Below are 15,435 nucleotides of genomic sequence, written 5' to 3' on the forward strand. Positions count from 1 at the left end.
TGCCCAGCTTATAAAAAAATGCCATTCTTATCTGTTAAAAAACAGTTATTTCTTTTAGAAAAAAGACTGAACTGACAATTTAAGGGATATCTAAATTAATCAGCTATTATATTAAAGTAGATTTTACAAACTCATAGCTTTAAAACATCATTCAAATCCTTCTAAGGTAACTTAGAAATAGAAAATAAATTTGCCTCAGGAAACATGTATACTAAATATACTTGTTATTTGTTTTTATTAGAATTTGAGAGAATAAAAAATAAGTTCCTCTTAAGTGAAAAATGACAACATTTTAGTACTTCATGTTACAAATTCTAAATTCTTCGTAGGTGTGACCCACCTGAGGGTGGATCAGTTTTACTTTTTTAAAAGATAGTTCTTTGGTTCAATTTTTGATTTAGCTATTAAATCTAAAATGGGTAATAGATTAAGTATTTTATCTGATTTGTTTTTGTTTCAATTGGCTTTATTAATTGGAAAAATTTAGATCATATTTAAAATTTTTATTTTGTATTATAATCAGATTCATGGCAGTAACTTTTTGTTCTTCTTCTTCTAGGTGTATTGCCAGGAATGGCCCCTCCTATCGTCCCCATGATACACCCCCAAGTTGCTATTGCAGCTTCACCTGCTACCTTAGCTGGAGCAACAGCAGTTTCTGAATGGACTGAATATAAAACAGCTGATGGGAAAACTTACTATTATAATAATAGAACATTAGAATCAACATGGGAAAAACCGCAGGAATTAAAGGAAAAAGGTATAGTTGTCTTAAAGACTTGCTGGGACATAGTATCTACTGAAATTATGAATAGAATACTACTTGAAATTCTGACTTAATCTCTCCCTCCACCTAATTGTATAGTTGTTGGGTTATTCTCATAAATTGGTATATGAAGTTATTTTTAAAAGCCAATTCTTCTACTTAACACTCTTATCCATTATATTTTCTCTCTGTAGATACTAAATAATGTAGGCAATTGCCACTTATCAGAAATGATGTAATTATCAGAATTGCATAATTATTCTATTGTATAATTTATTTTCCTTGTTAAAGTAGTTTAGATCAGGAAGGAATGTGTATACAAGTGTTCTCAAAGGGAAAAATTTAGGCCTTTGGAGTCTTGAGTGAGTAACACTGATTTTCTGTATTTCTATTTCCTGTAACTGTTCTAAAGAATCTTAGTATATTATTCCTTTCGGCTAAATGAGTGATTTCTAGAAATCACCCAAGAGTGACCCAAAGGACTTTTATGTCCCTCTGAAATTTAGTGTTCATTTCTTGATTGGTACACCAAGGGATTTGATGTATTACATTAGACATTAGTGAATGGTGTTACAAGGAAGAACATTGTGACTTTGTGACTAATTCGAAATGGACTATCATAACTGCTTTGTCTCTGAAAAATTTCTTTTTGTTTTTTGGGCCACACTTGTTGTACAGGGCTTATTTCTGACTCTGTGTTCAGGGGTCACTCCTGGTGGGGCCTGGGGGCGGGGGGCAGTATGTGTTGTCATGGATTGAACCCCAGGGGTCAGCTGTGTGAGACAAGCCCTCTGCCAGCTATACTATCTCTCCCATAAAAAAGAACTCTTTGTAAGGTCTTAGAAAATCATATCCCAAACCCCTGAGTGACCACATCTTAACTCTTTTAATAGAAAAATTAGAGGAAAAGATTAAAGAGCCAATTAAAGAACCATCGGAGGAACCTCTTCCAATGGAGACGGAGGAGGAGGACCCGAAAGAAGAACCCATAAAGGAGATAAAAGAGGTAAAGGGTACCACCAGCCAGTCTGACAGCCAGTGTCGGGAGCGCTTACTGTTTGGTACAGTACTTGTAACTGAACATCCAATTGATAAAGCTTGATACTTGCTATAAATCTCATCTCTGGTATTTTTAGGGCTCTTCAGTGTTTGTAGTTCAGATTTCTTTCTGAATGTTTCATTGAATGCGTTTCCCAAAATTGATGCCCCTAAGAAGGGCTCAGACCAGGGCTTACATCTCATCTCCAGCTTCCTGACCAGTAGATCGGCTCTATATTACGGGAATGTTAATTAATTACACTCTCTGTTCTTTTCGACTGTTGATTGTATTCTGCATGGAAAGTTCTTTATACTGTATGAAGTAAAAGGAGATTTTGCATTTTGGTAGCTCTTTTATTCTGTGGGGGAGCATTAGTAGTCATGTTTAATTAAAAGGGAATAATAAAAAAGTAGTCTTGCCTTTCTATTCTAAAATCCCTCATTTTTGCTCCTTAAGCAAGTGGCTAGTGAGTCTTTGAGACAGGACGCTGTGGCTGCTGGGTTCTGTTGGAGTGGGTTTTGTTTCTAGCTAGAGGACCAGGATGTAGAACTTAAATTCCTTCTGAGCCTCCCTTTCCTATACTAGCAGCTCCTTATTTTTATTGCACTTTGAGTTATTTGCATTTATATTTATGTTGTCAGATGGTTAAGTGTTTTAAATAGAATGAATATTTCTCACAGGAGCCCAAAGAAGAGGAGATGACTGAAGAGGAAAAGGCTGCCCAGAAGGCAAAACCAGTAGCTACAACACCAATTCCTGGTACCCCATGGTAGGTGCTAAATTAATGATTAATAAATTAGTAATATGTATGTAGTTTGCCATGCCCTATTGAAAGAAAAAACTTTTTAAAAGCTTATTTGTCAAATGTCTTTGTCTAGTGAATATTTGTTTTGGTTCTTGTTGTATTTGGAGTGTTAGCTCTATAGAGCCTCTTTTGTTGATTTTGATTGTTCATAATTAGAGACCACTGCAAGATCCTGAGTCTGCCAATTATCCTTTAAGTGTTCTTTGTGTACATGGGGGCGGGAGGTCTCCCAAGCAGTGTTCAGGAGACTGGTGCCCTCTCCAGCAATTCTCGGTTGGCCGGCCTGCTGCTGGGGATGGAGAATGTGGTGCTGAGAGCCAGTGCAGTGGCCTTTGGGGCCTACCCAGCAGTGCTTCGGGTGCCCTGTGGTGTAGGGATTGAACTGCTGCTGTCTGCTTCAGGTTAACCCTGGTACCGTCTCTCTGGCTTCTTAAATTTTGTCTTGCAGGATCTGTCTTCAATTCTACGGGGTTGTTCATTTTGTGATGCTAGGGTTCAAACCCAGTACGTCACATAGGCACAGCAAGTGCTTTACCATTAAGCTGCTTCTCTGGATTCACAAAATGTAGCTTTATTATTTATTTAATGGGGCCGGGGGAGGGGCCTGCGGACGCATACCTGGTAGGCCACGGGGACCATAAATCGCTGGAGCCCAAACTCGACCTTGCACATGCTGTCCCTCTTGGGCCTCAGCATTGGGTCCCATTAGTTTTTTTCCTCTTGGTTGTTGCCGTGAGCAGGGGTCATACTCTTGACTGGGGACCTGGCACCCTTTGTGACTTTTGAACACATTTGGTTACAGTGAACAGAAGATTGTGGCGCCAGGGCTCACAGGCTGCAGTTGGCAGCATGGTTAGCATAAGTTGAATGTCCCCTGCGCGCCCCCCCTCCCTTGCTGCTGCTCTTGTGATGGTAGAGGGCCACTCACACTTGGTTGTGGTGCTCGCACTGATTTGCACACTTTTTCTCAGTGCTCAGGGCATACCTAGCTTCAGGGCTCAGAGGATTGCTTACTTTGTTATGATGCCAGTGGTTGGGACCACTGCTTGGGACAGTGGAGATGGCAGGATGGCACTTAGTGTATACGGGTGGTGACGGGGATTAGAATTTACAGTCTGATGTTTTCAAGGCAGGTGCTCAGCAGTCAGATACTGAACCATACTTGGTCCTCGCAGATATACTTGAGTATTTGTGTTTATGTATATGTCCATGTATGTGGTATGTTTATAGAACTATGTTTTTTGTTTGTTTGTTTGTTTGTTTGTTTTTTTGCTTTTTGGGTCACACCCAGCAATGCTCAGGGGTTACTCCTGGCTTTGCACTCAGGAATTACTCCTGGCGGTGCTTGGGGGACTATATGGGATGCCGGGGATCGAACCTGGGTCGGCCGCGTACAGGGCAAATGCCCTACCCGCTGTGCTATCCTCCGGCCCCTGTTTTTTTTTTTTTTTTTTAATTGAATCACCATGAGAACAGTTTTACAAAGCTTTCAGGTTTCAGTCTCACACAGTGCTCAAACACCCATCCCTTCACCAGTGCACATGTTCCACCACCAAGAACCCCAGTATACCCCATAGCCCACCCCTCACCCTGCCTGTGTGGCAGATGATTTTCACTTTACTCTCTCTTTGATTGCATTCAATGTTTGGACAGAAAACCACTATTATTATTTGGAATTTTCCCCCCCACAATCAGACCTGCCGAAAAGGTATCATTTGATAATTTGTTTTCTGTTGCTGGTAATGAGGAATATATGATTTTGGACTTCTGGTATTTTAGTAATTAAGTCCAGAGTGATTTCTGTCAGAAGCCACTGGGTTCTGAAATTGGTTTGTGTGCCTCTGGGATCATGGCCATTCAGGAGCAGAGGAGCTGTCTGTGGGTGGCCACTCAGGGTCTCGTCTGGGCTGGGAGCAGCGCCTGTACCGTGCCCCCGCCCATCCCAACATTTTCCATGCACCCCACCACTGCGAACTCGTACCTCTGTCCAATGGGCCTGAAAGATGGCGGTCGCCATGCCACCGCCACTGAAAGGAAAGGCCGAGGGACAAAAACCTTTCTTCTCCTGGGGCACAGGGCCATAGCTGAGTTCACAGTCTAGAGGCATTTCTGCAAGAAGCTGCTGGGTTCCGAAATTGGTTTGTGTGCCTCTGGGACCATGGCCGTTTAGGAGTGGAGGAGCTGCTCGGGAACTCGTCTGGATGGGAAAGGCCGAGGGACAAAAACCTTTCCCCTTTTGGGGCTGCACGGGGCCATAGCTTAGTTCACAGCCCAGGAGTATATCTACCAGCAGCTGCTGTGTTCCCAGATTGGTTTGTGTGCCTCTGGCATCCTGGCCACTCAGGGGCAGAGGAGCTGTTCCTGAGCGGTGTTTTGTATATCAGGAAAGGATATGCAGCTGCATAAGCGGCCATGCGGTTTGGAGAAATAGTCCTGGTCCCCACATACCAGAGCCATGTTAGTAGCAGCTCAGTGTTGCCGGGATTCCATCTGGAGAAGGCGGGGACTCTGCACCTTCTCTGTCTGGGGCACCCCGGTGTTGGCCTGGTCTGGGGTCCGGAGCATTCTCCAGCTTGCGATGCTCACTGGCCAGGATTCTTCACTGCTGAGTACTCCTTCAGTTAGTGAATTATTTAGAAGTCTGTAATTTTGTTCTAGAATTTTGGATATTTCTGGATAACATGTTATCAATGTATTTGCCATATGGTCAGAATGCACTGTTCTAATGCTTTCGATTTTATTAATTTTGTTTTAGTGCTCAGTACATGGACTGTCTTGGTCCTGTCTGGTTTTGGGTCTGGTTGGTCATCAGTTGCTCAGATGGTATTAGTCTGCTATAATTGTGTATTGCCATGTACAATCAAACCCTGGCCTCCTGTATGCGATCCAGCCTCTGAGCCATTTTCCCAGCCTTGAGCTTTTTCAGTTATTTTGAATTACTGTTTTAACCATAGCCAGTCAGCTCTCTTCTGCCCCAAAATACTGTGTTAGTATAGTTGTTTGCTTTTTAGGGAGGATGACGCTACACCCTGCCATGCTTAACGGGCTGTTTCCTCGTTCTGCTTGGGGTGGTCCCAGGCAGTTAGTGCTCAGGGCACCAAATGAGGTGCCAGGGATTTGAATCTCAGTGGGATGAGGCAGTTGCCTTAATTTCTGTACTATCTCTCCTGCCCCTTTTTTAACCATGTTTGACTCTCTGTTAGTAATAAGAACATGTCTTCCCCCTTCATTTTCATCTCTCCTTCGGGCAGAATGTCAGTAAAAAGCCTAACGAAAGAAAATTATATTTGAATTCATTCTTAGGTGTGTTGTCTGGACTGGTGATGAGCGAGTCTTCTTTTATAATCCTACCACTCGTCTCTCTATGTGGGACCGACCTGATGATCTCATTGGAAGGGCAGATGTTGACAAAATAATTCAGGAGCCCCCTCATAAAAAAGGGATGGAAGAAGTGAAGAAACTAAGTAAGTTTTAAGTTATAGCAGTTCATCGTCTAATTTTAACATTCTTTTAATAGTTTGACAAAATTTGGAACCGTTTAGAAATAGTTTCTTATTTTCAGGGAACATAGGAAATTTGGAAAAATGTTGGTTTGAGTTCAGTAGTGGAGTTTTAAGAAATAGGGAATTTGGGTAAAACTGGTTTTGTAAAATGTTTCATGTTTTTAAATCTTTTTTTTCCCTGTGTCAAGATTTTCAGCATGATGTTAAAAATAAGGATGATGGTACTGTTGATGAGCCTTTGATCCGTTGTGTGGCTATACTTTAGTTACTAAAACTATAGATTATTTAAAATATTTACTAAAGCATGTAAAGTGGAAATTTTATAGTAGTATTCAAATCTTGGTTTTAAAAGTAGAAGAAATTTAGGGAAGGTAAGCCTTAGTCCTGAAAATAAAAAATAGGTACTAAGGCTTTAGAGATTTTCTTATGTTTAGTCAGCATTCTGATAAATAAAGTATACACAAATTTTGTACATAATTTTTTGTCTATTTCGGCCACACCCAGTAGTACTTAGGGCTTACTCCTGGTACTGCTTGGCGATCATTCTTGGCGGGCTTTGGGGACCATATGTGGTGCCAGGGAGATCAAACCCAGGCCAACCACGTGCAAGGCAAGTACCGTACTTACTGTACTTTCAGGCCCTGATCTATTTGTGTGGTTTTTTTTTTTTTTTTAGAATATTCATTTAGTATAGAAATATGCTAGATGAATCATTTGATACTTAAAGTGAAACAAATCCTAGAATGTCATTTGTAATAACAGAGAAATAGTATACTAACACTTTCTACTTTTCATTTCCAAATAAAGTCAACTTTGCCTTTCTGGTTCTAAAGATACTAGCACTAGTTTTTTCTTCCCATTTAGTAATACGTTTTATAGTTGTAGTAAAAAAATTAAAATGAAACAACCACTACCACCATTTACTACTGAGTACTGGTGGCCAGATTCAAACCTAAGGCCTCCCTCCGATGTTTGAGGCATGAGCTCCACCACTGAGTTACTTGTTCTTTCCTGCTGGGATACTGATCGTTCTAATGCTTTCATGGGGATACTTCACCAGTGTTTTGAGTTATGCAAATAAGATAAGTGATGTGTCTGTGTTTTTATCTGCTTAAGCTCTTCAGTCTGCTCTGGCTATTCAGTTCATTTGACAAATACATCATAAACATAGGTTTCAAAATGAATAGAGAATTTTATATAACCATTCTACCTTGTTGAATGTTTTATGAAGCAATAAATGTTATGGATGCATATTTCATAGAATAGTAATATCTAAAAGAGAAGATTGTGTAATATATGCATATAGCTATTCAAATTAATATTTGAAATGTTTTTGCCAGGACACCCGACCCCAACAATGCTATCCATCCAAAAGTGGCAGTTCTCTATGAATGCAAGTAAGTAACTATAAATTGCAGCTTCTTTTAAAGCAGTTGTTCTGGTAGTTAACAGATATCTATATATGTTTGTATTGTTGCTTGTTTTTATTCTGACAAAGTTCAAATTTTTTTAGTTAAAGAAGAACAGGAATTATTGGAAGAAATGAATGAAGATGAACCTGTTAAAGCCAAAAAAAGGAAGTAAGTAATACTTATAGTTTATGTAATTCAGGTAGATTTTACTTTTTGCAAGTTGATTAGCTCACTTTCAAGTCGTGACTGAGAAAGGTAATGTGTGTGTTGTTAGGAGACAGAAGTTAATAATTGCCCTTTTAGGCCTGACTTTGCTTGAGAATATTGAAATGGTATCCTTGTGTTTCTAGATTTACTAAAGATTTGGTTATTTAAATATATGAAGCCAAATGACATTTTATGAATTAATTTAGCAATTATTTGTGGGCATTTATTAGACCTGAGCTTTATAAAAATGTTAATTTTCTCCCTAATATATTTCCTAAACAGACACCTTTCTAGAAATATATGTACAATCACATATTTCTCTCTTATATACTAGTCATTCCCTAGACCTGAAGTCTAGTCATGACTGCCTGGTCTAGAGGAACCTGTGTTAGAATATGCTCAAGATAATGCTCTAAGTGAAAGTTTTAGTTTGACTGTTAGAGCGGGTTAAAATGTGAATATTACTAATGAATGTTATTTGGGGTGGGGGAAAAGGGAGGTATAGGGTGTTTGTGTGAGGGTGGGGGAGGAATGGGACCATTATTTAGCAGCAAAAAGGAAAGTTTGAAGACATTAGGGACTGGTTGATCTTAGTCCTTATATGAAAAGGACAGATTGAATGCAGCCAAATTATAGCAAAGAAATTAGTAAGATAACCTCTGTGGAGGGTAATTGTTTTTTAAAATTTCTTCATTGGCAACAATGTTAAATTAAACTAATAAAGAGAGTCACATACTCTACCATAGTAACACAGTTATTTTCATCTTTTGCAGTTGCCTTTTTTAGTTCTTGACTAAATATCTTTTTGTAATCAACCAATTTTGTGTTCTTAAAAAGACCTAGAATGCTACATTTCTTTTCTTTATTATTACAAATGACTGTATTCATTCTGTTTACCATAATTTTGGCTGTTCCTACAATGTTAAACTTTTAGGTTGTTTTTAATTGTTTGTTCTTATAGACAACTCTGTAAGGTTTTTAACTGCTTTTATCAGGAGAATGTCAAAGAAGTCCTTTATGTGGATTGCCCGAGCTTCTCTATTTAGGTACAAAGCTAAAAGCCTATTTTTCCTGGCTTAGTTTTTCTTTATTTCTTTTATTGAGATAGATAGTGATAGTTTGTATTGTGACATTTTTATTTAGCATAATTCTGTAAAGATTATTTGTTTTCATTAGTTATATTTCTTGGATGTCTTTTACTCTTTATTTAAAGTTCTTAAATTATTTTAAGAGGGTATATTGTTTGGCAAATTACTTTTACCTGTTTGTTTTGTGCATATCTTAGGTCACAGACAATCTCGCTAAGTTCCTGCAGGTCACCGACCATGTCTTCTGTTTCTTTTGATTCATTCCCTAAGATGCTAATTAATTACCTCTCACTTAGCATATGTATGGGTTAGCCTTAGTTTCCTTTAAATCTGGGCTGCCTTCCTTCAGTCTCCAGTATAGCATGCTTTAAAATTTCCTAATGTTCTCTTTTCCTAATTCCCTTAATTCTACATAGGGAACATGAACATGAATTTTATTTTTATACTTAGCAGATCATTTTAAAAGGAGGAAGATCTGCTCAAACGCACCTGGCTATCATTGCATTACTTACTCTTTCTGATTATTCTTATGAACGGGCCTTCTTCATAGTGCTCACTTTTGAGAGGTGACTCGATTTTACGTTTGCAATTCCACTTGAGTACATACAGCATCAGGGCTATCCTTAGCCCTGAGTTACATTTTTTGAGGAACAAGAAGTAGTTTAGTCATTGATGAACAATTCTATTGGCACCTAACTACTCCTGGGCCTATGTTGCTCTCTGGGACCTGTCCTTCAAAAATCTCAACTTATCACCCAGAAAGTGAGTAAAAAAAATGTCAGGTAGGTAAGGTATATCTCTCACATGTCCACTTGGCCACGTTTGCAGATACTTTAATTTTATTTTTTTTTTAAATGCTGAGATTACTAAGACATACCCAATCTTCCTAGATTAAAATATTTTATGCATTATATAATATAAAATATTTTATGGTTGTTTTTTCTATATCATTTCAAGAACTAAAAATTAAATTCTGTGCTGTTTGATTCTAACACATAGAGTTCTACTGCAATGTTAAGTAAGGTGTTATTTTGGTTTTTTTTTTTAATTTGTTTTTTGTTTTTAAGTAAGATAGTTCATTATGTATATAAAATAGGGGAGATACCACAGTAAAGGTATACTCTTTTCCTAACAATGTAGCTAGTCATTATAACATCCATAGAAGCTCATTGTAACTTTATTATTTGTAGTAGTATTAATTATTATTACAATTATAATGAAAGCTGCTTATCCCTTAGAGTTCAGTTTGAACTCTCAATATAATCTGTTTTTGCCAAAAATATGCTGCTCAGTAGTGAGTCTTGAATATCCCATTGATTTTAAGATTTTTAAGATTCTTAATATTTTTCAGTTGACACGCTATATTTTATTTTTTATAGGAGAGACGATAATAAAGACATTGATTCAGAGAAAGAAGCCGCCATGGAAGCTGAAATTAAAGCTGCCCGAGAAAGGGCCATTGTCCCTCTGGAGGCCCGCATGAAGCAGTTCAAGGACATGCTGCTAGAGAGAGGGGTCAGAAAACAATCTTTGGGGGAGATATTTCTGTTTTGTATAAGTAATATAAATATGTCTTGCTAAAAGGTCAAATCTAAGGTTAGTGCTCATAATGTGGGGGGGATAAGGGAAGCCTGTCAAATTACTGTACTCTTTCAACCTTTTTCTTGGCTAATCATGTGTTTAACTGAATGCCATTTTACTATTCTTTTAAGTACAAATAACATTTAACATTTATTGAGTCGTTAAATTTTGGTGAGTAATGTAAGACGAGTATTAACATTACAGAATGGCGGACTGCCCAGGAGAGGTAAAGTATACATAATTCTTCCTTTAATATCTTCAGAATGGTTTTTTGTTAAAGGAGAACTGGTACTTTATGATACGAATGAAACTTAATTGAAAAAAGGAGTTTCAGCCTTTTGGTTCTATTCACAGATTCATTTGAATAAGTAAAATTGTTTAATTTTAAATCACAACATAGTTCTCAAGATAGGAGCAAGCATGGGAAATCAAAATGCAAATCTTCAAGGCTTTTTCTGATGTACTTATTTTTTAAATGTCACACAGTAGTGGTTATTTTAATGAGTAATTAAGTGTGTGTTATTTCTATATAATATCGGAATGTTCAGAGCCAATTAGTGTGGAAGTTTTCTATTGCTAGATCCCCACTGCTTGTCATCTATTAGTGATGGGAACTTCAGTATGGTTTTTATTATGTTTCCTTTTAAAACAGATGTCCTGTAGATTTCAAGCAAAATATATGACCTTTATGTTTTTAGAGCAAACTTAATTATGAGGCAATACCTTTTTTATTTTGAAGGTGTCTGCTTTTTCAACATGGGAGAAGGAATTACACAAGATAGTTTTTGATCCTCGGTACTTACTACTTAATCCTAAAGAGAGAAAACAGGTAAAAATATTATTTAAGAAATACATATCCATGCAGGCATTTTAAACTTACGTTTTGGCTCATAACCACGGAGTGCCTAATGGTGGTCTCGGGCCTCCTCTGATGGCATTGGGGAAAATTGGAGGAGGGGCAAGTTATACCAGGAATAGAATTCAGGGACAGTCTCATATCTTAGAACACAGTCATCCTTCTTGTGGACATTTTTGACTCAGAAATGCTTGGATATTTGTCCTTTATATATATATGGGCATACTGTAACCTTATGAACCGTTTGTCCTTCTGCCTCACTGTGGTTATAGGTAAAAAGTTTCAAAGTTAATTTCAAATGTAGTTTTTACATTTTATTGGGTGCAGGAGATCTATAAATCCTACCCACAGATCAGACTGTTGTTGAACGGTGTGGTTTGTAATCTTTGTGTATTTGTATACATGCCAGTTTATACAAATTTGTGGATATTGTGGGTAGACAGTATTTCAAAACAAGTAGATAGGCTTCTGTCTCACAGTCCCATATAAAGTCTGTATTAAATGGCACCTGTTAAAGGTCCATTCGTCATAAATGGAAATATTGGACACATCAGGGTCTCTTTTGAACTAGAGTTGCCTTATTACTGAGTTGCCATTTATTCCCATGATGATTCAGTGACTCATCTTCTTGGTGATTGCTGCCTCCTCTTAAGTATCACACAATTTGTGCTGTTCTGAATTACCTGAACCACCCTCACACTGGTCTTAGAAAAGTGGTGTCTTAAACCATGTATCTATCTTAGGTACATGGTTATCTAAGATTATGTATAATTTTTTTTAATTTTATTCAATAACAGTGAGATAGTTATTTCATGTTTGGGTTACAATCTCACAATGATCAAACAAACACCCATCCCTCCACCAGTGCACATTCCCCACCACCAATATCCCGGGTATACTCCCCCTTTCCCACCTTCCCCGTGCCTCTATGGCAGACAGTATTCCCCATACTCTGTCTCTAGATTATGTATATTCTTAGAACTACCAAGATTATTCTTTTGATAATAGTAGTGTCCATTTCTCATACTTAGAATTTATTAGTTGGAATAGTTCTCTACACAGTAGAATTCTAATCAAGAGCAGAAAATTGCAATCTGCTGGATGTATACTCCAGTACTCACAGTAGTAAAACCTGACATTCCAAATGAATTCGAGTATTTATGTGAAATGATACCAATTTCACCTCAGTTGATGTTCCTATTGTAATCTATTAAACAACCTTGATTCTTCAGTTTTCCCAACTTGTTTCAAGTCTCAGCAAAATCTGCCTCCCGAAATTTTTCTGAATCTTTATTCCTCATTTCCCACGCTAACACCTTAATTCAGGCCACCATGATAGCTCATTTTCTCTCATACTTTAAAATAACTTATTTTGGGGACGGGGATGTGGGTGAGACCTGGGTTCATTTTCAGATGATAGTATATGCTAGTCAGAATTACTTAGGTTGACATAAGGGATAGAACTTTATTACTACTGTAATTACTCATGATTGTTGAGATTTTTGTTAACTGACTTGAGAATTAGATAATAATGGAGACATTTGAAAAGGCAAAACCATTTATTTCTTCACACAGACATCAAATGGTGTTCTTCTAATACCAACCATTTCTTTGGCTGTGCTGGGCATGTTACAATTTACATAGTTCTGACATTATACCTGGAATTAGTATCAGGTTTTACTCTCAGTTTGTGTCCACTGTAGATGCCAGGTGTAGGAACCTACATGATAGTACATTGGGTAGGGCGCCAGCTTATACACAGCCAACCCAGTTTCTGTCCCGAGCACTGGATATGGTCCCTCGAGTACAGGGCCAGGAGTAATCCCTGGCCCAAAACCGGGAGAGGGGCCACGGTGGGGAATGAGGCCAGGCACAGTGGTAGGCCCTCCTGGGTTACCACACTTGGTGGGATTCAGTGACAAAATCCATGATCTTCTCCTTATATTTGATGATACATCAGCGAGACTCTCATAACTTAGGCAAACAATATATTCAGTGGTCCTTTACGTAAAAATTGATCAAATAATATTGATGGGCAGAAGATGATGAGATCCAAAGAGCAGGAACTGGAAGGAGCCAGAGTGCAGGAATACTCTTCTCAGGAGTTGGGTGCTCTGTCCTCCTAAAAGGTGACTCCTGAACACTTTTGTTTAGGGGTTTGGGGAAATCATTGTTACATAGGCACAGTTTATTCAAATATTGACCATTGATCACGGGGCTCAATTTTAGCTTCATTTTCAGCCACCTGTCCCTGTAGAAAGTACTGGAAGGGTGATGAAGGGTGTGTTCTGGCCATTTTAACCTCTAATCTATGGGTTGGTTCCTCTGGCAGTAAGCCCATACATCCGATGGCTGCCTAGAGGCCTTCACTCATAGGAACTTAGCTTGCTAGCTTGGAAAGTCTTGTTATCAATAACAGAAAACTGTTCTCTCCCTCTTTATTTCAGAAATGGTACAAAGTCAGATATAGCAAAAGGGGTTCCTGGGGCTTTTATTGTGCAGGAAATCGCTGAAGTTATATATAGTTAAGAGCCTGTAAACAGGCCAGATACTTATATTTTCTTACCAGATGGCAATATCACACCCATACTTTCTATAAACTTACATTTTGGAGGAAAATGTATGAAAGCCTGAAAGGTCTTTCAAATATTTCAAAGTGAACATACCGTGGTGGCCTGGATCAGGACAAGAAGTGGGCTGAGGAGGTAGAGCACTTGCCTTCATGTATGAGGCCCTGGTGCTGATTCCAAGTGTTGCCTAACAAACCGAGCATGGAAACTGTTCCCCAAGATAGTGAAATCTTGGAGTATAGTACCCTTTGTGAACAATACTGTATTGCATAGTATTTTCTAAAAGGATAACTCTTATGTTGAGGTTTTGCCACATACAAAATAATATTTGTGGTCTACATAATAACAGTAGTAATAAAAGGCCTAGAGGAACTTAGGGGAGGTGATTGATGTGTATGGCATGAAGACTTTATCAAGGTGGACCCTGGTCTCTGAGCTCTGGAGCTTTCCTAAGGTACCCACATATCTTAAGTCCCTGCGGTAGCTTGACTGCTAAGATTACAGAAGCATGAGCACATAGTAATGTTCATTGCAATGAGTTGTCGCCAGGGTCCCATAGGGCAGCCTGTACAAGGAGTGGGCTGTGGATGCTACATCAAACTCTGTGAGGAATTGCTTCCTTGGTGGCTTATTGCTAACTGTGCTCCTCTCTGTTACGGGTATTGTTATAATCTCTCACCTGTTCAAGGATTCTCCTGTAAGGGAAAAAAAATGGTTAGCATCATCATGTCTTGCCTGTCCAGCTCCTTCAGTATTTATTTCACCGTCTGCTTTTCAGCTTTCAGAGTTAACTCTTTTTTCTTTTTCCATTTCTCTGCTTTTGTTGGTTTGTGACTTTAAATGAAATTCCTCTGGTGTCATTGCTGTTCAAAGAAGGTGGTAGTAGTAGGTTGCTTCTTAATTTCGTTATCTTGAAATAAAAGGGTGAGATATCAAATTGATACAAGTCATGATTAGTGTGTTTTTGTTTTGTTTTGTTTGTTTGTCTTTGCCTTTTGGGTCACACCCGGTGATGCACAGGGATTACTCCTGGCTCTGCACTCAGGAATTTATCTTGGCCATGCTGGGGGGACCATATGGGATGCTAGGAATCGAACCTGGGTTGGCCGCGTGCAAGGCAAACGCCCTGCTCGTTGCTGTGCTATTGGTCCAGCCCCAAATCATGATTAGCTTTGGTAAAAGCAATCATGTCTTAAAAAGAAGCACAGGAACAAAATTAAATTATAGGGGTCTGGAGAGATGGTGCAGTGGGTATATATTGTGGATATATTATGGTAATTTTTCTTCCAGAACAGACTTAGAAGGAAGCTGGAGCGATAGTACAGCAGGTAGGGGCATTGTTTTTTTATGTGAGTGACCTGGGTTCGAACCCTAACCGCTCATATGGTCCTCAGAGCCCTTCATGAGTGATCCGTGAGCTCAGCAAGGAGTAAGCACTGAGCATCACTGGGTGTGACTCAAAACCCAGAAAACTTAACACTGAGTTGGGATGCTCAACTGAAAAAAAAAAAAATTTATTTTGCAGTTAAGTTAAATAAAAATTAAAAGAACTTTTAACCTTTTTTTGCTAATGGAAGCCTAAGCAGAAGTCTTGTTATCTGTTAAGGA

General features: G+C 38.6%; 1 protein-coding gene across 8 annotated transcripts in view; it reads left to right on the forward strand.

The window, feature by feature from the left end:
• The window catches only part of TCERG1 (transcription elongation regulator 1), a 52,577-nt gene that overhangs the window by 23,593 nt on the left and 13,549 nt on the right, over positions 1 to 15,435 (forward strand). For 6 of the 8 annotated variants that reach the window (XR_008630670.1, XM_055141737.1, XM_055141735.1 and 3 more), the window contains 9 exons: positions 560 to 760; positions 1,660 to 1,772; positions 2,486 to 2,574; positions 5,914 to 6,074; positions 7,454 to 7,510; positions 7,627 to 7,693; positions 8,728 to 8,778; positions 10,200 to 10,335; positions 11,141 to 11,230. Coding sequence is in view for 7 of the 8 variants with exons in the window: in XM_055141737.1 (XP_054997712.1) it covers positions 560 to 760; positions 1,660 to 1,772; positions 2,486 to 2,574; positions 5,914 to 6,074; positions 7,454 to 7,510; positions 7,627 to 7,693; positions 8,728 to 8,778; positions 10,200 to 10,335; positions 11,141 to 11,230 (965 nt within the window). In the remaining variant the exon portion in view is untranslated. The remainder of the gene's footprint in view (positions 1 to 559; positions 761 to 1,659; positions 1,773 to 2,485; positions 2,575 to 5,913; positions 6,075 to 7,453; positions 7,511 to 7,626; positions 7,694 to 8,727; positions 8,779 to 10,199; positions 10,336 to 11,140; positions 11,231 to 15,435) is intronic. The other 2 variants (XM_055141736.1, XM_055141741.1) reach the window with 1 other exon arrangement.

Source organism: Sorex araneus, chromosome 6, assembly GCF_027595985.1.
Source record: "Sorex araneus isolate mSorAra2 chromosome 6, mSorAra2.pri, whole genome shotgun sequence".
Classification (NCBI taxonomy): Eukaryota; Metazoa; Chordata; class Mammalia; order Eulipotyphla; family Soricidae; genus Sorex; species Sorex araneus.